Source organism: Cyprinus carpio, chromosome B25 (assembly GCF_018340385.1).
Source record: "Cyprinus carpio isolate SPL01 chromosome B25, ASM1834038v1, whole genome shotgun sequence".
Lineage (NCBI taxonomy): Eukaryota > Metazoa > Chordata > Actinopteri > Cypriniformes > Cyprinidae > Cyprinus > Cyprinus carpio.
Genome location: NC_056621.1, coordinates 20,793,265 through 20,820,893, shown reverse-complemented (window position 1 = coordinate 20,820,893; position 27,629 = coordinate 20,793,265). Strand labels below are relative to the sequence as shown.

At 36.5% G+C, this 27,629-nt stretch overlaps 1 protein-coding gene across 2 annotated transcripts; it reads right to left on the bottom strand.

The window, feature by feature from the left end:
• Positions 1–1,613: 1,613 nt before the first annotated feature.
• On the bottom strand, positions 1,614–21,972 carry LOC122142502 (piggyBac transposable element-derived protein 4-like). 2 transcript variants are annotated; one of them, XM_042753606.1, is made up of 3 exons: positions 21,647–21,965; positions 19,602–19,685; positions 1,614–3,502 (listed from the first exon to the last, which is right to left on the bottom strand). In XM_042753606.1, exons 1-3 carry the CDS (start codon positions 21,793–21,795, stop codon positions 1,933–1,935), a joined length of 1,803 nt encoding a protein of 600 aa, XP_042609540.1. In that variant the 5' UTR covers positions 21,796–21,965; the 3' UTR covers positions 1,614–1,932. The 2 variants fall into 2 exon arrangements, with proteins under 2 accessions (XP_042609540.1, XP_042609541.1); XM_042753607.1 differs by lacking the exon at positions 19,602–19,685 and having other exon boundaries at positions 21,647–21,972.
• Positions 21,973–27,629: the final 5,657 nt, after the last annotated feature.

The window sequence follows — 27,629 nt, the reverse complement described above, 5'->3', positions numbered from 1 at the left end:
TGGTTAAACTGATCAAAATAATTTTAGCTCAAATTTATAATCGTAATGATTGTTGTCATTTCAGAAATTTACTTTTGCATTTCAGGCATTGGACTTTCACCAATATAGAATGAGGACTCATGGTGTATTTTACCTCATCTAGTGTACTGATTTATTATACTCTTTATATTATATATTTAATACCAAAGTCTTATGCAATCTGTCTACATTATGAAAACTGCCAAAACAAACAAAAACTATTATAACAGTGAAAATTCAAATTCCACTATAATTGCAAATTGCAATAGCCTATTTATCCATTAAAACAACAGCTGTCGAGTAAGTCCATTTATTCAGCAACCACAATTGCAAACAATATAGTCGAGATCTCATGACAGAACACAGACCGGCTGAATGATGCTTTCATTTTAATCGCTAAACTCCAGCTTGTTTGTCGGTGTTTTCAAGTAATCAGCAGCGGCGCTTCCACAATGAAGAGTGAGTGCGTTCAAATGGTTGCCAGATTGCTTAAATTAAGCAAAACTTTGGGCAGAAAATGTATCAACGTAACAACAAAGCTCTGATTTGGGGATTAAAACTTTAGATGTCTGGCAACCGCCCTCATGAAAGCTTGCATAGCACAGGTGTGTAGAGCAGGCCGCAATAACATTTTGTCTACTTTTTTGATGAAAGTAAAGAGTTTTATATATATATATATATATATATATATATATATATATATATATATATATATATATATATATATATATATATATATATATATATATATACACACACCCACACCCACATTTTAGTCTAGTCTTGTTTCTTCAACGAAATTGCATGTTGATATATTAGTAGTTCTCGTTTATTGACCTAATGGTCATCGTCTCGTCTTAGGTTGCTTTTACACTTGGCATTAACACACGGTCACCGTGATCTGATCAAGCAGATCGGATCATCAGTCAATCAGAACACGGCGCATTTACACAACAAAACATCAACTAACAATCCTAACAACCGATCGGATCTAAACAGTCTTTCCCGTGCAATATTTAAATAAGTCTGCTGAGATTGAATGGCCTGGTGCAAAGTCAACCTGAAGTGGAGGGTTTTCTTTTGAAAGGCATTTCCAGTCACGGGACATTTTAACAAATCAAAGATAAGTGTATCAATCTCAGTAGCGCTCCACACAGGTTTTCTCCTTTTTTTCCTGACAGTTCGCGGCGTTTTGCGTGACGTCCACCTGCGAATGCAGACACGATGGCTAAATTGCGTTTACATTACACTGAGATCCGATCACAATGCGTCCTCGACTACCCTCTGGACCAGGACACGTTGATCTGATAACATTCTGATCAGAAGTGCGTTTTCAATGTGTATGTGGACAACATACAGGTCGCATGTTAATGCCAAGTGTAAACGCAGCCTTAGTCATGGAAAAAAATAAATAAAATACTTGTCAAACATTTTTCGTCATAGTCTTCATTAACGATAATAACACTAATATATTCACAATAAATACAATCAAACCCACTTCAAACCAAAGTGATTTTGTCCAACCTTTTAGGTATTAACATTCCACAATGTCAGAAAAAAAAACAAAAAAAACAAAAACAAAACAAAACTAATAATTCAGTGTCAATAAAACTTTATTGGGGTATTAATAATGTAGCCTACTGCTTTAAAAAGTAAACAAAAAATATTTTGTACATTTGTATAAGAGGAAAAGAAAAAAAAGTTTTCAAAAGACAACTGGCCAAATATTGAGCGTTTTTTTTTTTTTTCCTTCAAGTCTTTTTAAATTGTTAATTTGTCTCTTTCTGAACATGTTGGCCTTCCATTTCATAGATTTTGTTAATGAACACAAATGTATTTGCCTGAGGTTTGCAAAAATTTTCTAAATGTTTTACATCTTTCATTGCATTTTTTGCAGACCCAATTTTAACGCAATCACAGACTTTTGTGCCATTCCTGGAAACAGTTTCTGTTCAACTGAAGACACAAGTGAACATCACAAGCCTTGCATTTCCAAGGTGTCTGTTGCTTCTTTCCAAGCACTGCTTTGCAATGCACACAGATCCGGCGACCGACAGTAGCAATTCTTCTGACGTCTGAAGTCAGCTCAGCTCCTGGAATTGGCACGTGGTCTGTGCTAAACTGTTTTGGTGCTGCTTTCTGTGACAAGCCACAGAGCTCTGCAATAAGCTCCTCCATGAACTGATCGTGAGTCATGTTGCCGTGCAGCTCTTTGTGCAATATGAAAGCATTGTTGGCGGCAATGTCCAAGAAGTGTAGGAAGATTTTTCTGTACCACTTCATGGTTTTGTGCTGTGCAGTGTAGTATTGCAGCAGCTGATCGGACAGATCAACACCCCCCATGTGCTGGTTGTATGCAATCACAGGTGCAGGACACGGAAAAGACTTCGTCTTCCATGTATCTTGTGCTTTGATTTTCCTTTGCACACGCTCTCCTGTATAGGCAGCATGGATGGTGGAACAAACAGACACTACTTGCGTGTCCATCCACTTCACACACACGAGAGGCCCGTCCCGAATCCACCTGATGGATCCCCTGCCGGAGCTTCTGCTCAGCGAATTAGCTGCAGTCTTCGGGAAGTCCTTCCTCTGGTCTCTGTACGTCCCACAAGCACCAAACTTCTGAGCAAACAGGTCTGTCAAGAGCTTGTGACTCGTGTAGAAATCATCCATGTACACATGGTACCCAGAGCCCAAAAGTTTACGGTCCAGGAGAGACATCACAGCATCATACGAAAGCCCACGGTCTGCAGGAAAGCTGTTCTTGCCCGTGTAGACAGAGAAGTCCACAGTATATCCATTTGATGAGTCTGAAAGGACAAAAAACTTGAACTTTGTCAGCTTGGCTTTCATGTACGCCGTCATTCCTATATTTGCTCTGCATGCCACCAATCTCTCCTTCACAGCTAAATTTCTTCTAGGATGATAGAAGGCTTTGCACGCGAGACGAATAGTGTTCATGAGGGGTTTGATCCTGAACAGACGGTCATGTTGGGCTGTACCCCTCTTTCTGTCGTTTTCCTTGTCTGCGTCTGGGTGACTCATGTGTACATTCCAGGAAATGATGCGGTATCTGTCCCTTGGCATAACTGTGGCGGGAAAAGGCAGAGAGAAAAGACTGTCCTGCCGCCAGTAGTCAGCGATGGAGCTCATCTTCACCGCAGCCATGTAGAATACGAGTCCGATGTAGCGGTACAGCTCATCAACACTGACATCTGTCCATTTGTACTTGCGGCCCTTTGCAATTGACCTGGCAGCCTGAGCATTTGTGTTGTGGCACAGGTTTGTCACGGCGCTCTCTGTGAAAAACAGTTTGAAAAGACTCATGGGAGAGCGCGAGTCAGCAGCAGACAAGTGCGGTCCAGGTTCCCGAGCAGGCAGGAATCTCAGAGTCTGTACAACCTGGTCAACATCAGTCATTGCTTTCCATGAAAGAGTCCTGGCTCTCTTTGCAGCAGGCATCTGGTCACTGTCACTCTCACATCTGCAAAAATAACAAGCAAATGTGAACATGCTGACAACAGGATCTCAACAGCATTATCAATCTACTGTATCAACCACTCATTAAAAGAAGCAATGTACTACTAGATGAGTAAAGTCTGTAGACAAACTTTAAGTTGGCTTGAAAAAGCCTACCTAGAAAGTTTGAAGTAGTTTTAAAAGCTTGCAGTCTAAAAGTTTTCAGTTTGAAGTAGTTTAAAGTTAAAATAGTTTTAGAGATTAAAGTTCGAATGTTCAGAAAAAAAACAATTTTAAACATTGCTAGGGTACCTGCGGTGGTTGCTAGGCTGCTTCTAGCATGACTAATATGTTGCTGACATGTTGCTAGCATGACGAGCATGTTTCTAACATGATTAACATTTTGCTAGCATGATAAGCTCATTTTTAGCATGTTACTAGCATGTTTTAACATGATTAACAAGTTACTAACATGTTGTTTACATGATTAACATGTTACTAGTATGTTGCTAACATGTTTCTAGCATAATTAGCAAGCTATTAGCATGTTGCTAGCATGATTAGCAAGCTATTAACATGTTACTAGCATGCTGCTAACATGTTTTTAGCATGATTAACAAGTTACTAGCATGTTGTAAACATGATTAGCAAGTTACTCACATGTTGCTAACATGATTAACATGTTACTAGTATGTTGCTAACATGTTTCTAACATAATTAGCAAGCTATTAGCATGTTGCTAGCATGATTAGCAAGCTATTAACATGTTACTAGCATGCTGCTTACATGTTTTTAGCATGATTAACAAGTTACTAGCATGTTGTAAACATGATTAGCAAGTTACTAACATGGTGGTAACATGATTAACATGTTACTAGTATGTTGCTAACATGTTTCTAGCTTAATTAGCATGTTACTAGCATGATGCAAGCATGTTCCTAACATGATTAGCAAGCTATTAGCATGTAACTAACATGCTGCCAGCATGTTTCTAGCATGATTAGCAAGTTACTAGCAAGCTACTAGCATGTTTCTATGCTCAACCAGTTTAAACCAGCTAAAACCAGTTGATTCAGTAAAACCCCATCTAAAACCAGCTTAGGCTGGTTGCCTAGTCTCAGCTGGTTCAAGTTGAAAATATCTGGGTTAATCTTGGTTGGTCTTTCAGCATGTCTCACAGCTTGACCAAATAAGACCAGCTTGACCAGCTAAAAAGTTGCCAAAACCACTTTAAAACCAGCCTGGGAGACCAGCCAAAGCAGCCGATCAGCTTAGGCTTTTTTTTTTTTTTTTTTTTTCAGTAGGGAGTTTTTAAGCTTTGTTATTGCAGTAGACAGTTTAACACCGCCATAAGTCCCATTGTATAAAAGTTTTCACACCCTCAATGAAAGTGTATAGCCCCTTTAACACTGCGATTCCGGAAAATACATGGGTAATGTGTTCCAGCAATTGTTCCCGGGTCGCTAGATTTTGCACTTTCACACTGCCAGTGATTACCCGGAATGTGCGCACATTCACACACAATCCGTAAAGGTCCCGTAAAGACATGTGATATCAGGGTGTGACGTGTAATGTACGAGTCAAAAACACCAGGCACGTTAACTTTCACTGATGCTGGTGAACGATCTCAGCTTCAGCACGGAAAGTGAGGAACTAACTGATCTCTGCTTTGTTACAGTTTGCACATATTTGTTTCATCGCAAACGTTGATCTTCATTCAAAACACTCGCTAAAAGTGTCACGCGATAACACGCATCATCACTATGACACACCCTTTGCGGCATTAGATCTGGCTTTTGTTCACACAGCGCTCGTTCCGGGACTGAACCCGGCAATGTTACTAGGTCCCCGACCCGGGACCAATCCCGGAATCAATCCCGGGACATGTTTGCTTTCACACAGAAGGCGACCTGACAATGTTCCGGCAATTTTCGGGGTCCGACGTGCAGTGTGAAAGGGGCTTATGAGATTTTAGGTGGCTTTGATAGTCTGGTTTATGAAAACAATAAGTCGGATTGGTCTGAGAAGATATATATATATAAAAAAAAAACCTGAGTCAGACAAGTCAAGACATGGTTCTAGCTTGAAAGCTCTAGAAGGAGATAGTGTTTAAATTTTGGCTCAGAAGAAGAAGAAGAACTAGATAAGTAAAGTTCAGTTTGAAGTAGTTTAAAAGTTAAAGTTTTAAAGGTTAAAGTTTGAATGTTTTCAAGGCAATACAGTCTATTAGAAAAAAAAAAAAAAAAAAATAGGTATAAAACACATTGCTAGGGTACCTGGGGTGGTTACTAGGCTGTTTCTAGCTTGACTGGCATGTTGCTATCCTGATTAACATGTTTTACTAACATGTTTCTAGTAGGATTAGCACATTACTAGCATGTTGTCAGCATTATTAACAAGTTACTAAAATGTTGTTTGCATGATTAGCATGCTACTAACATGATGTTAGCATTTTGTTACCATGATTAACTTACTAGCATGTTTCTATCATAAGCATGTTACTAGCATGTTGTTAACATGATTGGCATGTTACTAGCATGGTGTTAGCATTATTAGCAAGCTACTTACATGTTGCTAACATGATTCTAGTATGATTAGCATGTTACTAGCATGTTGTTAACATGATTAACATGTTACTAGCATAATTAGCATACTGTTAACATAATTAACAAGTTATAAACATGTTGTTTACATGATTAACAAGTTAACTGCATGTTGTTAACATGGTTCTAGCATGACTGCCATGTTATTAGCAGGACTCTATCATTAGCAGCATGTTTCTATTATGTTTGTCAAGTTGCTAACGTTGTAAACATAAGCAAGTCACTAGCACGTTGTTAACATGATTAGCAAGTCAATAGCATGCTGCTGGCATGATTTGCATGTTGCTAGCATGATTCTAACATGATTAGCATGTTAATAGCATGATGTTTTCATGTCTCTAGCATGTTTAACAAGTTGTTAGCATGTTTCTAACATGATTAACAAGTTACTAGCATTTTGTTAGCATTTTTTCTAACATGCTTAACAAGATACTAACATGTTTCTAACATGATTAATAAGTTACTATCATGTAATTAGCATTGATTAGCAAGTTACTATAATGTTGCTAGCATGATTCTAGCATGATTAGCATGTTACTAGCATAGTTAATCTTTTTTAACCCTTTAACGCGTACGATCACACCGGTGTGATCAGTCTTGGCTGGTCCCTGAAGCGTATGATCGCACCGGTGTGATTAGAACTTTCAGTGCGTCACGTCATCAACTGCTGAATTTAAATCTGCTTTCGCGCTTTGGCTGGCGCAGAGCCAGATCTGACGCACTGAGCGCTTGTCATATTATTACAAATATTCAGTGTTTTCAACCATATAATGCTTAGTTTATGTTTCAGACATTTAAATACACAAGTAATATTAAAACCATACATTTACAGTTTGTAAAATACACGCTGATGTCTATGGAAACGGCAATAATGATCCTTACAAATATAATCTGACAACATGTTTTATTGATATCATATACAGATTGTGTAGGTAACTATAAAGATTACTCTGCTCTTCTCCCAGTTTACCGGAGACCTACTTTAACGTGTTTCGGCAAGAGGGTTGTAAATCCCACAGCTCGAATTCAGTGCGAACTAACATGGCGGCGCCCATCACCCGGTATAGATCAACTAACACGGTCGATATAAGTGTTTAAACTACCAAATAGATTTACTTACACATATTTCAGAATCGGAATATCACATATTTCATAATATAGTGAGCATGTTTGTGAATATTTTGAAAACAGGAAAAACGAAATAAAAGCCATCCATGTGCCATACAGATCTATTGTGGCTGCGTTGTATCACATGACAAACATGACGCGTCGCCATGGAAACAATAAGGCGATACATTCTGAAATAACGGTTGCCTAAGAAAACTCAAGCTGGGAGCTCAGCCAGAATATTTTAAGCTTACATGCGAAAGGGTTAACATTACTAAGGTACTAGCATGTTTCTAGTGCGATTAGCATGTTAGTAGCATGCTGTTAGTATGATTAGTAAGTTACTAGCATTTTGTTAGCATGTTTTTAGCATGATTAGCAAGTTACTAACATGTTCTTAGCATTTTTCTATGCTAATCCAGCTATAACCAGTTGATTCAGTATTTAAAAAAAATAAATAAATAAATAAAAAATTAAAAAATAAAAACCAGCTGAGACCAGCCTGCCTGATAAAAAAAAAAAAAAAAAAAAAGTGTGGCCAATCCCACTTTAAAACCAGCTTGGGAGACCAGCCAAAGCAAATCAACTTAGGCTGTTTTTTTTTGTTGTTGTTTGTTTGTTTGTTTTCAGTAGGGAGTTGTTAAAGAGGTCGTATGATGCAATTTTTATTTTTCCTTTGCTTTAGTGTGTTATGAAGCTATTTGTGCATGTATACGATTTACAAAACTCAAAAGATTTATTTTATCTAAAAGAGAAGGCTAATCCAGACCGGGCTAAAATGTCTCATTCAAACACGCCCCCACATGTCTAAGTCACGATGTGGAAATATTTGCGTAATGCTGCCCAAATGCTCATGCAAAGAAAGGCATGCAGAGATCAGCGCTAAGGATTTTTTCTACTGCCCCAGTCGGGCCAGTGGTTCAAATTTTTACTTGCCCTGCCAAAATTTATTAAAAAAAAAAACAAAAAAAAAAACATTTTGCTGTTATCATTGTTTTCGATTTGTTATCTTGTATTCTAATAAATAGGCTTATATGACACCAATATTTTAGATACTAATTAAATTTTACATTTCTCTAGTTCAATTTCAATACCACAGTAAAAATCACTAGCCAAAAAATAAACACAGTTTAAATATTATTAAAGACAAGTGACAGCCAGTAAATAAGAACAAATGAATAAATTACAAGTAATAGTTAAAATATAGGCCTATAGCACAAAAACAGAAATTAAAAACGATGCTTTAGTTTGTTTGTAGATGTTCAGGTACAGAAACTGACAAATAATTAAATAACATTTGCATATTCTTCAATCTGTGTTGCACCTTGATTTTTTTTTCAAAGCAATTTGAAATTAGAGGCAACCACTGCATTTTAATCACAAATTGAAAAAAAAAGATCAATGTTTGATTTACAGGTCCTTCTCAAAAAATTAGCATATTGTGAAAAAGTTCATTATTTTCCATAATGTAATGATAAAAATTAAACTTTCATATATTTTAGATTCATTGCACACCAACTGAAATATTTCAGGTCTTTTATTGTTTTAATACTGATGATTTTGGCATACAGCTCATGAAAACCAAAAATTCCTATCTCAAAAAATTAGCATATCATGAAAAGGTTCTCTAAACGAGCTATTAACCGTATCATCTGAATCAACTAATTAACTCTAAACACCTGCAAAAGATTCCTGAGGCTTTTAAAAACTCCCAGCCTGGTTCATTACTCAAAACCGCAATCATGGGTAAGACTGCCGACCTGACTGCTGTCCAGAAGGCCATCATTGACACCCTCAAGCGAGAGGGTAAGACACAGAAAGAAATTTCTGAACGAATAGGCTGTTCCCAGAGTGCTGTATCAAGGCACCTCAGTGGGAAGTCTGTGGAAAGGAAAAAGTGTGGCAAAAAAACGCTGCACAACGAGAAGAGGTGACCGGACCCTGAGGAAGATTGTGGAGAAGGACCGATTCCAGACCTTGGGGGACCTGCGGAAGCAGTGGACTGAGTCTGGAGTAGAAACATCCAGAGCCACCGTGCACAGGCGTGTGCTTTTGAACCAGAAACAGCGGCAGAAGCGCCTGACCTGGGCTACAGAGAAGCAGCACTGGACTGTTGCTCAGTGGTCCAAAGTACTGTTTTCGGATGAAAGCAAATTTTGCATGTCATTCGGAAAATCATAAGGTGCCAGAGTCTGGAGGAAGACTGGGGAGAAGGAAATGCCAAAATGCCTGAAGTCCAGTGTCAAGTACCCACAGTCAGTGATGGTCTGGGGTGCCATGTCAGCTGCTGGTGTTGGTCCACTGTGTTTTATCAAGGGCAGGGTCAATGCAGCTAGCTATCAGGATATTTTGGAGCACTTCATGCTTCCATCTGCTGAAAAGCTTTATGGAGATGAAGATTTCATTTTTCAGCACGACCTGGCACCTACTCACAGTGCCAAAACCACTGGTAAATGGTTTACTGACCATGGTATTACTGTGCTCAATTGGCCTGCCAACTCTCCGGACCTGAACCCCATAGAGAATCTGTGGGATATTGTGAAGAGAAAGTTGAGAGACGCAAGACCCAACACTCTGGATGAGCTTAAGGCCGCTATCGAAGCATCCTGGGCCTCCATAACACCTCAGCAGTGCCACAGGCTGATTGCCTCCATGCCACGCCGCATTGAAGCAGTCATTTCTGCAAAAGGATTCCCGACCAAGTATTGAGTGCATAACTGAACATAATTATTTGAAGGTTGACTTTTTTTGTATTAAAAACACTTTTCTTTTATTGGTCGGATGAAATATGCCAATTTTTTGAGATAGGAATTTTGGGTTTTCATGAGCTGTATGCCAAAATCATCAGTATTAAAACAATAAAAGTCCTGAAATATTTCAGTTGGTGTGCAATGAATCTAAAATATATGAAAGTTTAATTTTTATCATTACATTATGGAAAATAATGAACTTTTTCACAATATGCATATACATATGTGTAGTTTCTGCGCAAGGGCGCCCTCCGGCTTCCAGTATGAATTAAACAGTCGTCTGTACTGCTCACAACACTATTGTGTGTAAAAATAAGAAAGATGCTTTTCTCTCTAAAAAAAAAAAAAAAAAAAAAAAGGCAGGATTCCCTAAGTTATAGTCCTTGATATAGTTATCGCAATAAATATCAGAAATTATCGTGATACATTTTTAAGCCCATATCGCCCATCCATAGTGGCTGTCTGTGCGAGGTGTTCTGTGTGAGTATTGAAAGAAGGTGTCTTTTGCAGCCGAATGCTTTTTAGTCGCTTGGATTTTTAAATTAACAAGTCTTAAAAACATGCAAATGATAAAATGTCACAGCCCTGGGCCTTCGGGCAGTCCTTATTGTCGAGCACTGGCGTGGTTTCAGGAACCGCAGTAGTGATGATGCAGCCATGTCAGGAAGACGCTATGCGTTTATGTGCGATAGCAAAAGCACTTTATTTGGCCTTCCGAAAGCAGATGCAATGAGTAGAAAGTAGATGCAATTGCAGAGCTTGCAAAATTTAAAAATCCCATGGTAACCCTTCAGGAAGGTACTCTTCAGATTTTGGTAGCCCAAAAGTTAATTTAACTAGCCCAAATATATATATATATATATATATATATATATATATATATATATATATATATATATATATATATATATAATATATCTTTAAAACGTTTTTTTTTTTTTTTTTTAAAAACCTTTTTTTTTTAATATGATGTTGCTAAAAAGTAGGGCTGCCCCCAAATAGTCGACTAAACGTTAGTCGATATGAAGAGGGCTTGGTCAAATACATTTTCATTAGGTGGTTAGTCGCAAAAAAAAATCATGTGAAAAAATTACGCAATCAGGGGCTGCCCAGTCAGTAGCCGCATTTCCACTGTCGGGCCAGTGCGAGCCAGGGCTTAAAACGGGCCGGCGGGGCTAATAGCCTCGGGCCAGTAGCACGAGGCCAGAATAGCGCAGCGTTTCCACCGTCGGGCCAGAAGCTCCGCTGCGCGTCACTAAAGCCCGCCCTTTACACGCCTCTCAGGAACAACGTCATGCAACCCCATCAACAAAGAGAAGTTATCAGAAAACTAATGAGAAATAAGTCACTGGAACATGTGCGATCACAAAACGAACATGATAACAGCCGCCTTTTGTTTGCATGCTTTGTTAAATATTCAAATTCAAAAGCATCAATGTTTTACTATAAGTGATACATTGATCATAATGATTCAATTATCAGGACTCAAAATTAATCACACAGAAATAAATGTATTTCTATTTTATTTTTTTATTTTTAACGCTTATGAAAATGAGCCTGCTTATTCAGTCGAGTCTGTTTCTGTTTATTTGTAGCCACAGTAGCCTATATACGTCACATTTAGAATGAATGATAATAACTTCTTTTTTTATAAAAGCTCCCAAACAAAAAACATTATGTTTTGATGACATGCTACGCGGAGCTAAACTCTCGAGACGAGACTTATGACAGATAAAATATGTTACTAAATAAATACACAATTGTGATAGAGAATAAGAAGCTGACGTCTGATTTCTCCAAGTGGTTGCATTTACCATTTATTCATGTATGACATGACATCAAAGCAATGAGAGATCAACGAGATCTCATGCCTCGTGGTATACCAAAGTGCACTTCAGAGCGCATCTTTTCAAAGGTCGGCTTCATTGTGAACAAGTCGAGAAGCTCCCTTCTTCCCAACAATGTGGACAAGCTGGTGTTCCTCTCACATAATATGAAAAAAATAAAATCGAATTGAAAGCTTAGGTAAGAATGCTTAATTTCCTTTTTTGTATAGTGTTTCTGTTTGCTATCTGTTAGGCTATATAAAAAAAAAAAACGGGTATTTTTATAACGGGTAGGCTATACAAATAAATAAATACATATTTTTATTTATTCGTTTTTATATAATGCAGAAGTTGCTTTTTCTTCTGTATGAAAAATTAGTCTGATGTTTGCAATTTGTTGTTTCAGGTCAAGACTCATCCGTCGTCTTAATGGCAGTTTGCGGCTTTGCTCTGATATTATTTGTATTAGTGTTCTTTAAATGATTTGTTCCACATTTTGTCTTAAATATAGTTGTTCTAAACAATTTAATCAAATACTTAGGCTGTTGATTTGTTTGCCGCCTTCTTTTTTATTCTAAGTTTTGGCGTTGTGCGATGTGCCATGTGCATTTATTAAATTGTTCGTTTTTGTTAATTTTCCTTTTGAACAATATAAAAATTATATTAATTTTTACTATTTTTATACCAAACAGCGTTTATGCTACAGTATGTATTTGTTTTTTGCCTTGTTTTGTACTTGGCCTAAGTTACTAATACGTTTATTTAATGTATTTTAAAGAACAAATTTTAGTTTATTTTATTCAAAACTGTTTTTTTTTTTTTTTTTTTTTTTTTTTGGACATGTAACTGTTACAGTTTGTATTTTTGATAATAAATTATTAAAATGCACAGGCAGTCTGATTGCTGTTTTTATGTTATAATTAGCCTATAACGTTCCGGCCACTGATTTTTGTGTCCGTAAGCGCTGTATACTTTAAACGCTTTACTAATCTGTTTTAAGCGCTTCATTTTCATTTTGAACGCGCTAATATTATGCTTTAGCATTTTCTGTCATATAGAAGTGTTAAACTTCAACTTGGACTATACCTTTCCTTGTATATACGCAAGTTTTTATATTAATATCATAAATGAACGATTATTCGACTAATCGCTAAAATGCAGAGGTGTTAGTCGACTAGGAATATCTTTAGTCGGGGGCAACCCTACTAAAAAGAACATTATTTTGTGTATTTGGAGTAATTAAATGTGTTTATGCGAATTAAGTTTCAAAAAACATTTTCCACATACTGTAGATTATTGTTTCTCCTCTATGCCCAGAAGTGAGCACCGTGCATGAACTGAGTTCCCATTGACATGGTCCCTACACAGTGTTTATTGCTCCCCGAGCAGGGGAAATCTTTTGAAGTTCACCTTACTTCCGAACATTTATTCACAGATTTGTGCTGCGCAATGTCTTCACACACGGACAAGTGTGACATCATATACCTCTGTAAATAAATACAATTTAAATTCACATCTCTCACACTTCAATGCACTTTGGATGGAACATATACAGTCGCTTCAAACTGGAATCATGGTGGAATATCGTGTGATGTCCACTTTACAGGACACTTACGTTCAAATAGAACAAACGTCTGAAGCGATAAGAGACAAACAAAATGTGCAGAGCAGGGGGGCACGAGGACTGGAATTGAGAACCGCTGCTCTACACTGCTCAAAACTCGCGTTTAAATCATCAGTGGCAAATCCTTTACATATGTAAACGTACTTACAGACTGTGAGTCAGAACAGCCGGCATTGTAATCTTCTCTCCCAGGATCAGAAACAAGTCCTCCATTAAATGTGTTGTACACTAAATATTTGTGTTGAACGGTTCTGGAACAGTGTTGTAAATACAACTTGGCCACTGATTTCTAGTTGTGTCCTCTTTTGGAAGGCCAAACAAAGTATTTTTGCTTTCACAACGAAACGTCTCCACAACATGGCGCGGGCGGCAACAGCAAGAATCAAAGTTATGCCTTCTTTCTTTGCTTGAACATTTGGACACTGTTATGCAAATCTTCCCCACATCATGATGTAGACATGCGGGGGCGTGTTAGAACTAACCGTTTTAAGGGGGTTGTGGTTGATTCTTAACCTTTATAAAGAATATCTCTTTGGGTTTGAGACTTTAGTCTTTGCAACTTTACAGATCTTCTTTATGCACCAAGAGCTTTTAACACTCTAAAGAAAAAGGAAAACTTTATATTGTATCATATGACCCCTTTAACATACCGAGTCAGACCAGTCTGAAGGTCTGGGCTGAGTTTGGTGGTTATAGCGTTAAAACTCTAGGAGGAGATAGTGTTTAAATTCTGACTCAGGATAATAATAATTATAATAAGTCTATATAGTAGATCAGGTCTTTCTCAAGCCAACTTAACTAGAAGCTAAAGTTTGAACACGAACTTTGATGTTGGCTTGGCACAGCCAGCGCAGCCTTGGGCCAAAAGAGCCAGAGTACTTGTGTGTCCAGCGTTTTTGAACTGCCCCGCTGCAAAAAAAAAAAAAAAACATACAACAGTATTTTTTTTTCTATGGACCCTTCCTATTTTCTATTGTAATAAAAGGCTAGGCTATGATAACAGCTTTGGAGTTGGCTAGCTGGATACAAAATAAGTCATGCCTTTTATTTTTTCCCTGTTTGGTATTTCAAAGTCCTGTCACTGAAGTGTTGTGGGCAATGACACAGAAGGTAACTGAAACGATTTGGTTTAACTCAAGGCGACCATGAGGGGGCCGAGCACAATGGTTTGTGTAGATGATGCAGTTACACAAGGGACGTGTCTCTTTCAAGTAAATTGTGAGTCCTTATGTGAGTACTATTATATGCACAATATGAAAATAGATAATATCGTCCCTTGGACATACATTCAGTTATGTATGATAACTTGAGAAATATATCATCAATACCATTAAAATTAAGATTAAAAAGTAATGGTCTATCGATATTTAGGAGATTAGTTTTTGCATACTTAATATTGGGCTTTATTAAAGTCTATGAAAATATAATACATTTATATGCATTTTTTATTGGAATAATTTAATTTAAAAGACTTTAAAACACGTGCAAATGTTGTAGTTTTGTGAGAATGTACGTAGTGCTCTCGCTGAAGACAGTGGTGACAGTTCTCTCATCTTTCACACGGTTCTCTGGCCAGACAGTCATTATTAATGAGCTCTGACCCAGTGGAGAAGTTGTGGCCTAGTGGTTAGAGAGTTTGACTCCTAACCCTAAGGTTGTGGGTTCGAGTATCTGGCCTGCAATACCACGACTGAGGTGCCCTTGAGCAAGGCACCGAACCCCCAACTGCTCCCCGGACGCTGCAGCATAAATGGCTGCCCACTGCTCCAGGTGTGTGTTCACAGTGTGTGTGTTCACTGCTGTGTGTGTGCACTTTGGATGGGTTAAATGCAGAGCACGAATTCTGAGTATGGGTCACCATAGTTGGCTGGATATTTTTATTATTATTATTATTAATAAACAAATATGTTGGTTTAGCTTGTCAGTGTGAATGAAATGTATTTATTTGTATTTTTAACTATTTTAAAAGTGAAACCAAGCGAGGAGTAATACGACTCATCCCTCCAGTAGAGGTAATTGCTCCTGTAGAGCCAATGTAAGTCTATAGAAAATTTCATATTTAATAGTTAATTATATTAAAAATAATAATAATAATAATAATAATAAGTCTGATCAGTCTGAAAAGATATGGCAACAAACTAGACATCAGGGCCCAGGTCTCTGCAGAGTTGGGGGCTTGTCGCTTTAAAGCCCTAGGAGGAGATAGGTTTGGAAATTTGAGTCTCAGAAGAAAATGTAATAATAACTAGACGCTAAAGTATGAACACAAACTTTGATGTTGGCTTGGCAAAGCCAACCTGTGCAGGCTTAGGGCAAAAGAGCCAGAGGACTTGGATGTCGTTTCTGTATTGCATTAGTTTAGAACGGGGTGCCCAAACTCGGTCCTGGAGGGCCAATGTCCAGCAGAGTTTAGCTCCAGCCTGCCTCAACACACCTGCCTGGAGGTTTCTAGTATGCTTAGTAAGAGCTTGATTAGCTGGGTCAGGTGTGTCTAATTGTGGTTGAATCTAAACTCTGCAGGACACCGGCCCTCCAGGACTGAGTTTGGGCTACCCTGGTTTAGAATATTTTTCATGGGGATTTAATAATTTTGGACTTTTCAGTCTGAGTTAAACTTCTTTTTTGACTCATTTTATCAGTATATTTATCAGTCTAATAATTCAGCACACCTGCATATAAGGAGTTTTTTTTTTCTTCCAGCCAGTCATGGACAATTATATATAAAAAAATAAATGATTAAACACTAAATTAATAGTAGTTATTAAAGGGACACTCCACCCCAAAATAAAAATGTTGTCATTAATCACTTACCCCGGTGTCATTCCAAACCCATAAAAGATTTGTTCGTCTTCGAACACAATTTAAGATATTTTGGATGGAAACCGGGAGGCTTGTGACTGTCCCATAGACTACCAAGTAAATTACACTGTCAAGGTCCAGAAAAGTATGAAAAGCATCATCAGAATAGTCCATCTGCCATCAGTGGTTCTACCATGCGGTTATGAAGTGATGAGAACACCTTTTGTATGCAAATAAAACAAAAATAACTTTATTCAACAATTTGTCTCCTCTGTGTCTCTCCAATCAGCGTAGCACCATTTTGGAGAATATGAGCTGAACATAGGCAGCTTACGCTCTTCTTTGTCAGCCACGTGACAAGGATGCACTGTTTTCTTTCAACTCAAAATGTAAATACACGTAGAAAACGTATCCTAACCCCTTTAATTACACAAAAGAGATTAATCACAAAACATTAATTTTGGGGTGGAGTAACCCTTGCTACAGTGAGACACAGAGGAGACAAATTGTTGAATAAAGTCATTATTTTTTTTATTCACGTAAAAAAAAGTATTGTTGTCGCTTTATAATGTTACTGTTGAACCACTGATGGCAGATGGACTATTCTGACGATGCTTTTCATACTTTCCTAAACCCTGACAGTGTAATTTACTTGGCAGTCTATGGGACAGTCACAAGTAGGGCTGCACGATAAATCAGATGCGATATTTAATGCGCATCTTGTCAATAAAGTCGGTTCTGTAATCAGCGGTAAATCTCCATCACGTGTGCGCTTTCACATGGAGCAGCATTTACTACACAGAGCCATTGTTCATTGACAAGCTGCGCAAAACATGCGCAAAATATGATTGTGGAAATATGGTTGTTTTTTCAAGGGTTTTTTAGGATTTACAAAATTAAACTAATTTCATTCATATTGTTTTTCAATAGGTCAAGCACCTTTTCATAAATATGGCTGTTTCCAAGGGTTTTTTAGGATTTACATTTCAAAAAGTAAAAGTACTTCAAGATTTTTAAGAAGCTTGTACAAACCCTGGTAGCATTTGTTATAGACCGCTGTAATTGTCTATTCTAATAAAAAAGTATATTATGATTAGACATGTGCCGGTATTCGGTAATGCGATATTTCACGGTAATGAATATGCACAATATTGTTATCGTGGGCACTTCTAAATACCATGAATTATAATATATTCAATTTTTTTCTGAATTTTGAATGCATTTTAAGAATATGTTTTTCCCATCAACTGGTCAAAATGCACAACAGCACTGTATGCTGTGTGGAAGACACGTGCTCACTCTGATGTAAACAAGCGCGGATGAGAAGCACATGGCAGAACACATGAGACGTTCTGGATGAAAGCGCACTTTCCCTCTCTGACAGCAGATGGCGCTAAACTGCAGAAATTCAGCGGTTACCTCGGAAACCCTGTAAACAAAGCAGCTGCACTACTTTGTTTCTGAAACGTGTTTAAATTATTTAAACAACCATTCAGATTTGTGTATTTGCTATAATGTTCATCACAGCACCAAACACTTAAATATTTAGACTTAATAAGCTATTTATTTTCAAACTTTTTTTACATTTTAATCTGGACTACAACATCCCCTAAATATTGTTTGAAAATGTTTTGATTATTGTTCAGTCACACTTTAAATCTTATATTTAATGAGCTAACATGAACTAATACTTGTATTTTTTTTTTTTAACAAAGATTAATAACTTCTGTAGCAAATGTAGCTATTGCTCATTGTAAATGTTAATGAATTATCTAAGGTTAACTAATGAGGTCTTATTGTAAAGTGATACCTATGGGTCTCTATAGTTCTTTTGCACTTTAATCTGTGTAAAACTTTTAACTTTACAATAAAGCAATACAGAAAATGTATATTTAAATGTTCAGTTCTTTTTGTTATAAAAAAGTTATTTAACCTGTTATACAGTATTATGTATTACTGTATTATACTGTATTACTTTTTTAAAACAAAATTTCAATATCGTGATAATACCGTATACCGTATTTCATTAGCAATTAATCGCAACATGAAAATTTGATACCGGCATATCCCTAATTATGATAAAGCAGATATCAGTTAAATTGCAAGATAAACCATTTGCAAACAACAGTATAATAGAACAGGTTTTAGGTTTGTAGATGTTTAGATACAGAAATGGAAGAATCCTAAAATAACACTGCACAGTTTTCATTAAATATTGATTCATGTTACAGCAATAGATAAATAAATACATAAATAAAAGAAGCCAAGACAAACAAAAGATTTTCTGTTTTTTTTTTTATGGATTAACAATGAAGACAGAAAGCAGCTGGTAAATGCATTCACTTTAATGTTCACATCCATCCACCTCCGCTTTATTTCTCAACAGTTTATGTTCACGTGAGACATAAACAAATGTTTTTGATTATATCCACCAAGCTATCATATATTTTGAAGTAATCTTGTCTGTGTTTGTCCAAGAGAAGTCTTTCTTATTGAGAGAAGGAGAGGAAGAATGTGGTCTGGAGAGCGAGTGTCCGAGCTGCGACACGTTGCTCTGCAGTTACACAAAAAAAAAAATCTCATAAGCACTAATTTTACCTATACTATGTTCTTCTAAGTGTATTGTGTCGATTCGCTGAAGCATTTTCATGTAGAAGGCTGTAAAAGATATGTAAATTATGTTGTTTCTGTAAGTAGCTTTTTGTCTGTTCGAGTGTTGAGAAGTCGGCGTGACGAGAGGCGGATGTCAGTGAAACATAAAGCTCACATGCACTCAACTTAGCTCTTTGATATGTTTTTATAATTGTATTCTTATAATAAATTTGCTGGAGTGTTTGCATCCACAAGGCTTCAAGACATGCAAATACAGAAGTTTAATGAGGATGCTGCAGTCTCGCGATCTCCGATACCTGACGCAAGGCTTATAGTTTCACACTAAAACAGCTCACAAACACCTGAATCTAGCTCTTGTTGTGTTCTAATGGGTGGATTGTATGCAATCGCTAGAATATTTTATTTTAAAAGGCTCTAAAACAAGTACAAATGCTGTTGTTGTGAGCACGTATGGACTGCACTCACTGTTTGTGCGGTGACAGTTCTCTCGTCTTTCACACTGTTCTCTGGCCAGACATTAATTCTTAATGAGCCCTGACCCGGTAATAAAGAGATATGTTGGTTTAGCTTGTCAGTGTGAATGAAATTTGTGTATTTATTTGTATTTTTAACCGATTTAAAAGTGAAACTAAAGGAGAGGAGTAATACGACTCCTCCCTTTGCCAAGCCAACATAATAAGATTAAATAGTAGATCAGTAAGTTGGCTTTCTCAAGCCAACTTAAATATGTATAATTTGTATGTTATTTAAAAAGTGTGTAAACAAAATTTAATTAACAGTTAAATAAATAAAGCACACTTACTGGCTAAGATTGTCTTCAGTGCTGAAAACTGAACGACGCTTGCTTGCCGCCCTTGTGCGATATGAACCTGAAGGCGCCACATTCCTAAAACAAAAAAAAAGAACAAAAAAATAAAAATAAAAAACATTTGTTATCTTAGATTGTCAAAGGTAGCATACCAGTGCATGCATAAGTGATGGGCAATTATAGGCCTATGGACTGATGGGACATCGACATACATATGTATACCAATCTATGTTTGCAAATATCTGATTGTGTGTAAATGTTTTCAGTTAAGATTTGATGCAGTATATGACATTAACCCAGCTCCACTAAAATAAACCTATACTTGTTTTTTTTTTTTAGCCTTTAAGATAACATTTACACAAATAGTAGGTCCTATTGTTCAGTCCTGTGATGTTGTTGGGTGGTATATTTAGTAAATAGGTCTGTTTACCTGTCCATAAACTTAACCTGCACACTTGCTTTAAAGAACCTTACCAATATATATTTTTTTTTTTTTTGACTGGATAAATCAACATGCAAGTAAGAATAATGCCTTAGATTTTGAGCTTGTTATGTCAATGTTGTAATTTTACAACATTTGGCTAGAGTGGAAGCAAAATTTGCCCGTGCCCCTTACATTACATGAATTAATTGTACTTCTTATTTTTAGCTACATACTTTTTGATGATTTTTGTCAGTGACAAAATATTGATTTTTAATGTCTTATTTTTTACCATTTTGAGTTTTATTCCAAATTAAATGATTACTGCAAACGTTCAGTTCAAGTTGAATTAAAAACTAAATGTCTTTGAGAATCTGAAATTATCTGTCAATATTTAAAACTAAATTTTACAATATACTTAACTGCTTCTGTTTTCTTTTTTGGGCTAAACTTGTTTGCTCAAATGTGTGCTTGATGCATGAGGGCCAGGTGATAATGTTCTGAAATGCGGGGGTTATACGTGCTATTATCATGATAAGTAGAGCACAATAAGCTCAGACTGTATCGGATGGCATCCAAAATGGGAACAAAGACTTTGAGATGGACTCTGATACAAATGTTAAAAAGTAATATGAAGGTGCCTGAGAACTGGAAAGGGAAAATGACCACCCATTTATATCTGCCCATCTGATGATTGTGTGAACATCATGCAAACAAAACCAGGCCATTCAAGAACACAGAGCATGCGCCGTAACAGGTATAGCTGTCTGAAAGAAGGATTTTATCTGTCTCTACATTATTTCTCTGATGAGGATATCACTAATGATGCAGTCTCCCATCATACACCACTGGAGTACTTGTGAAGCTTTGTGTAAGAAGATATGATCGAGGCTCTGACATCTAACAACAACGAGTACAGTTTTCAAAATAAAGGAGCATTTATAAAATCATTATGAGACTGTGGGAATGGAACATGGCTGTGAACAGAGCTACACATTGTAAATAACAGTAAATAGTTTTGATTGAACATTTTTAGAATAAATATTATCATCCATAAAAACAAGACTTGTCTGATTATTATTATTCTGTGATTATCTGTATATGGATATATATATATACTGCTGTTATGTGGCTACTTAAGCAGTATACCCTGCAAATGAACCCTTAGGTGTTCTTTAGATTTGTTCAGACAGTTAGTAAAATCAGTGAAATTCTGCTACACCAAAGGTCCAACGTTGTAATATTACATTTCACTAAAAACAAAAATGTTAAAACTCATTTATTTCTGCATTAGAGGCATCCCACAACAACATATAAATGGTGAAATACTTTTTTCAGTTTTTTTTTTTTTTTCTTTCTAAATTTGGGTTTTACAGGGTGAAACAGCCTTGGTTTAACCAAAACTATAGGCCATTGATATAGTCTCAAACATTATTATTATAATTTTATCGCAATATATAACATTTACAGTTACATGTTCTGTAAAACTCCACAGAACAGCACATTTTATTCATAACATTACAAACGTGTTTCAGTCAGACAAAAGACCTGAAACAGCTAGCATTATATGACTGTGGCTTTTTATAGTAACTACGGTAAGCAAGAATAAAGGACTTACTCGTTACAAACTGTATCCTTTGTTATATCAAATCGCTTCTTAAAATGAAAGCTTTCGTCCTCCATATCTTCGTCGTCTTCTGAAGAACAGGTAAACTCTTCCTCACTGTCTGAGGTCGTCTGCAGCGCTTCCTCGCGCGTGTGTGCCATCGTGAAGAAATGAGGATAAAGCTAAAAATGTGCTGCAGCTTTCGGATATGTATAGTCAGACCAGCGTCCTCTTCCCTTCACTTCGTCTTTCTTACACAAAAATGGCCAAACTCTCTTTGGCGCCCTTCTCATGTGAAATGGCTGGAGTGTAGTTCTTCTTCTTCTTTTTGATTTAATGGCGGGTTGCGAACCAACTTCAAAGGTGCATACCGCCACCTACTGTGATGGAGTGTGAAAAGAAAGAACAATCCCTCCTATATCCTTTTATATAACACACTATTCTTAATAAATCTCATGACTGCATGCATTTGTTTTTTCCTGAATTTGGACCGCCATTTAATAAGCTGGTTATATTAAATTCAATTGCAATTCTTCCTTAAGAATCCTCCTTTCTATTTCATATGTCTTACATATATTCATAACATGCTCTACAGTTTCCTCTATTAAACAGACATCACGTAGACCCATGTCATGTTTCCCTTTAATGTGTAAAGAATGATTTAGATTTAAATGTCTTGTTCGTAAACGTGTGAAAATAACTTGTACTTTTCTACTTAAGTTGTGAATTATTTTGCTGAACTGCAAATGTTGGTAATTAGTAGACAATAAATGCATTTATTTACAATATTTATAAAATATAAAATATGTGTATGTAGTTATATCAGTGTTGTTTTTAAAAGATAAAATCCGCCAATATTTGAGGATTAATGTGGTCAGCTATCCTTGCCTGCCTTGTTAACATATTTTAGGCTGAAGTTACCATGGTAAAAGTCCATATTTTCTCTATTAAGGACAGCGTGGTCTTTTAGCTTAATTCAGCCTCTTTCTCTCTCTACTGTATGTGTGTTCTTACAACTTGTTAGTCAAGTGCAATCACATCTTAATGTTCATTGTCCCTACTAATCTCATGGTAAATGTTATTGTCTTAGAAAATTCATTCCAAAATAAGTGAAGATATTTTAAGATTAAGTGAAAATTAATCTTGTTTAATGTTTTTATTCTTGTGATCCTCAATTATTAATATTTAAAAAATATATTTGTAGTATTTTCACATTTAAAACATTTTACACATTTAATCAGATATTTCATGCATGTTGACTTTTGTTATGCACTTATTTACAGCAATTGATTTATCCATGTATAATAAATGTTGTACTTGTAGAGTCTCCACCATAGTTTGCTGTGCTGCATTATGAATGCTCCAGTCTCTCACAGAAAGTGTGAGTGTGAATGTATGGTTTCCCTACTGATCTGGAGAGGAGAGAAGGAAAAAAATATATGCATCAAGTTTTGTTCAATTCACGTTTATTTGTATAGCACTTTTTATTATACACATTGTTTCAGAGCAGCTTCACAGAAAATGAATGTTTCTACAAATAAGAGTTATTTTAACAGGTGTAACTGTGCCAAAGTAATCTTCATATGGCAGAAATGATCTAAAACTAGGCTATACAAATCATGCTGTTAAGTAACGACATGTATTCAGAAACAATGAACAAGTTAAAGCCATGGTTAAATGATGTTGATTACAATGCAAGGAAAATCGAGCAGGTTTATTCAGAGTCAGCTTCATCTGAAGTCCTCTCAAGGGTCAGCGTCATCTCTTTACAGGTGCTGGGTCATCTGAAGTCTTCTTAAGAGGCTGAATATAGTCAGCAGGAGCAATCTATAGATTACACCAACAAAATGTGATGAAATCATACTCTCTCTCTCTGCGGCTCTGGGGCTTGGCAGACACCCGCTCCATAGTCTCCACCACTGAATAACTTTCCATACAAGCACCTTATCATTGTCTTTACTTTCCTGCTTACATTCTGGATAAAGGGTCACTGTTTCCAAAACGTTTGAATCTTTTTGCGTCAAAGAAACTCATGTAGAATGGACACATGAAGCATTTCTTCATGCGCACCAAATAAATCAAAACTCCAGCATCAGTGAGGCGTGGCATGGAAGCGATCAGCCAGTGGCACTGCTGAGGCACTATTGAGCCTTCAGCTCGTCTGTATTGTTGGATCGACTGTTTCTCATCTTTCTCTTTAAAATATCCAATAAATTCTCTGTGAGGTTTAGGTCAGTTGAGTTTGCTGGCCAATCAATCACAGTCATATCATAGTCAACAAACCACTTGGAAGTGTTTTTGGCACTGTGGCCAGGTGCTAAAGTCCTGCTAGAAAAGCAAATCAGCATCTCTATAAAGCTTGTCAGCAGATGGAAGCATAAAGTGCTCCAAAATCTCCTGCTAGATGGCTGCATTGACTTTGGACTTGATAAAACACAATGGACCAACACCAGCAGACATCTCAGCACCACAAATCGCCACTGACTTCAGAAACTTCACACTGGACTTCAAGCAGCTTGGATTCTGTCCCTCTCCAGTCTGCCTCCAGACTCCAGACCTTGATTTCCAATTGAAATGCAATATTTACTTTTATCTAAAAAAAAAAAAAAATGGACTTTAGGCCATTGAGCAAAAGTCCAGTTCTTTTTCTCCTTAGCCCAGGTAAGATGCATCTGACGTTGTTTCTGTTTCAGAAGTGGCTTGGTAGCTCTTTTCCTGAAGACGTGGTGACTCTTGATGCACTGACTCCAGCTTCAGTCCACTCCTTGTGAATCTCTCTCAAGTGTTAGAATCAGCTTTGCTAGACAGTATTCTCAAGCTTGCGTTCATCCCTGTTGCTTGTGCACTTTTTCCTACCCATTTTTTTTTTCCCCTTCCAGTGAACTTTGGATTTAAAATGCAAACTCAAATGTAAATATTCTAATATTTTGAGATACTGGATTTGTGAATTTCATGAGCTGTAAGCTCTAATCGTCCAAATTAAAACAAACAAACAAAAATTTTGAAATGTTTTACTTTAAATGTAATGAATCTAGAATATATGAAAGTTTCACTTTTTAAAATAAGATATAAAAAAATAAAAAAGACCTTCAGGTTACCTTTGCCCGCCTCTATCACTTTCCACAGCATAGCCTTTAGCACTGTACTAAAATCCCAGGACACCCCTAGTCATGTCATGTTTTATGAATATTATTTATTATAAAAAAGTTCAATCAAAACTATTTACTGTTATTTACAATGTGTAGCTCTGTTCACAGCGATGTTCAATTCCAACAGTCTCATAATGATTTTATAAATGCTCCTTTCTTTTGAAAACTGTACTCGTTGCTGTTAGATGTCAGAGTCTTGATCATATCTTCTTACACAAAGCTTCACAAGTACTCCAGTGGTGTATGATGGGAGACGGCATCGTTAGTGATATCCTCATCAGAGAAATAATGTAGAGACAGATAAAATCCTTCTTTCAGACAGCTATACCTGTTACGGCGCATGCTCTGTGTTCTTGAATGGCCTGGTTTTGTTTGCATGATGTTTCACACAATCATCAGATGGGCAGATATAAATGGGTGGTAATTTTCCCTTTCCAGTTCTCAGGCACCTTCATATTACTTTTTAACATTTGTATCAGAGTCCATCTCAAAGTCTTTGGTTCCCATTTGGGATGCCATCCGATACAGCAATAGCTTATTGTGCTCTACTTGTCATAATAATAGCACGTATAACCCCCACATTCCAAAACATTATCACCTGGCCCTCATGCATCAAGCACACATATGAGCAAACAAGTTAAGCCCAAAAAAGAAAACAGAACTAGTTAAGTATATTGTAAAATTTAGTTTTAAATACTGACAAATAATTTCAAATTCTCAAAGAAATTTATTTTTTAATTCAACTTGAACTTATCATTTGCAGTAATAATCATTTAATTTGGAATAAACTCAAAAAGGTAAAAAGACATTAAAAATCAATATTATATTTTGTCACTGATAAAAATCGTCAAAAAGTAGGTTGCTAACAAATGAGAAGTATTCATTACACCATTGACATAACAAGCTCAAAATCTAATTTAATTAAAGTATTTAAAAGTGCCTTAATATCTGTGTGATCTACATAATTACTAATAACAGAAAAAAAGAAAAATAATCTTACTTGCATGTTGGTTTATCCAGTCCAATAAAAAAGGTCCCTTGAAGCAAGTGTGCAGGTTAAGTTTATGGACAGGTAAACAGACCTATTTACTAAATATACCACCCAACAACATCACAGGACTGAACAATATGACCTACTATTTGTGTAAATGTGATCTTAAAGGCTAAACAACAAATTCAGAATGTAATAAAATACACAATGTAATACAAAATAAACGATTTATGTACATTACATATTATTTGGATTTGGGTTTGGAGGAAAATTGCCTTGATAATTATCGGCCTGTCTCTAAGCTTTCATTTTTATCAAAACTTTTAGAAAAAGTTGTATACTCACAATTGATCTCATTTTTTAATGTAGCTAAGTTAACAGAACATCTCCAATCTGGTTTCTCTGTCCATCATAGCACTGAGTCTGCTTTGCGTAAAGTATTCAATGACATTTTGCTTGCAGTGGATACTGGCAAAAATTCAGTTTTGCTGCTTCTTGATCTCACAGCTGCTTTTGATACAGTTGATCATGATATTCTTCTCTGCCGGTTAGAAAATTTGTTTGGTATTGGGGGTATTGCTTTGCAGTGGTTTAATTCATATCTTAGATACAGGTCTTTTTCTGTTGAGTTAGGTAAGTTTTCTTCATCTGTTGCTCCTATTATCTGTGGAGTGCCTCAAGGATCCATTTTAGGGCCACTCCTCTTTAATTTATATATGCGACCTTTGGGAGATATTATTAGGAGACACAATGTTTCATTTCATTTATATGCTGATGATACCCAGTTATACATACCATTGAAAGCTGGCAATACCATTCAACCCTTATTGGCCTGCCTAGGGGACATCAAGAAATGGCTTTCCAATAGCTTTCTTAGACTAAATGAAAATAAAACGGAAGTAATTGTCTTTGGCCCCCCTAAGTTGAGAAGTGGTCTCATAAATGAGCTTGGCAAGCATTTCCCCTCAGTCTCCTCCCAGGTCAGAAATCTTGGTGTTATTTTGGACTCTGAACTTAGCTTAACTAAACAAATTAATACAGTTGTCAAGAACAGTTTTTATCAGTTACGGATCATCTCGAGACTAAAATCATTTTTAACTTTTAATGACCTGGAGAAAGTTATTCATGCTTTTATTACCTCCTGCCTTGACTACTGCAATTCATTATATTTGGGTCTTCCTCAGTCATCCATTGCACGCTTGCAGATGGTACAAAATGCTGCTGCAAGGCTGTTGACTGGGGCAAAGAAAACGGATCACATTACACCAGTTTTAGCCTCTCTTCATTGGCTTCCTGTCTATTTTAGAATTCAATTTAAAATTTTGTTGTTTGTTTTTAAAGCTCTTAATGGTCAAGCCCCATCTTATCTCTCAGATCATCTTGTTCATGTTTCTTCCTCCAGATCTCTAAGATCTTCTGATAGAGCTCTTTTAGTTTTCCCTCGTTCACGCCTAAAAACGAAGGGTGATAGGGCTTTTTTCTATTGCGGCCCCCCGTCTTTGGAACCAACTTCCACTGGACATTCGCCTTGCACCTTCTATCACAACTTTTAAAATGAAGTTGAAAAACATATCTTTATTCCCAGGCATTTTAAATTGGATTTTATCTATGTTCCATTGTTTTACTGTATCATCTGTTTTGTTTATTTTATGTTTATCTTTGACTTTGTTCAGCACTTTGGTCAGCCTTGCTGTGATAAATGTGCTATATAAATAAACTTTACTTACTTACTTACTATATTACAAATGCCTGCAAAGGGCGCCAAAGGCCTAGTAACTTCTGTTGTTACACTTACAGGACGATCAAATCCATGTGTAATATTTATTTAATATTGATTTTTTTTTTTTCGATGAAT

Coding starts and splice junctions, on each gene's coding strand:
- LOC122142502 (XM_042753606.1), bottom strand. CDS start 21,795: ATGGCACACACGCGCGAGGAAGCGCTGCAGACGACCTCAGACAGTGAG. Junction 19,686..21,646: donor AAGGATACAGTTTGTAACGA/GTAAGTCCTTTA, acceptor TTTTTGTTTTAG/GAATGTGGCGCCTTCAGGTT. Junction 3,503..19,601: donor ACTGAAGACAATCTTAGCCA/GTAAGTGTGCTT, acceptor TTATTTTTGCAG/ATGTGAGAGTGACAGTGACC.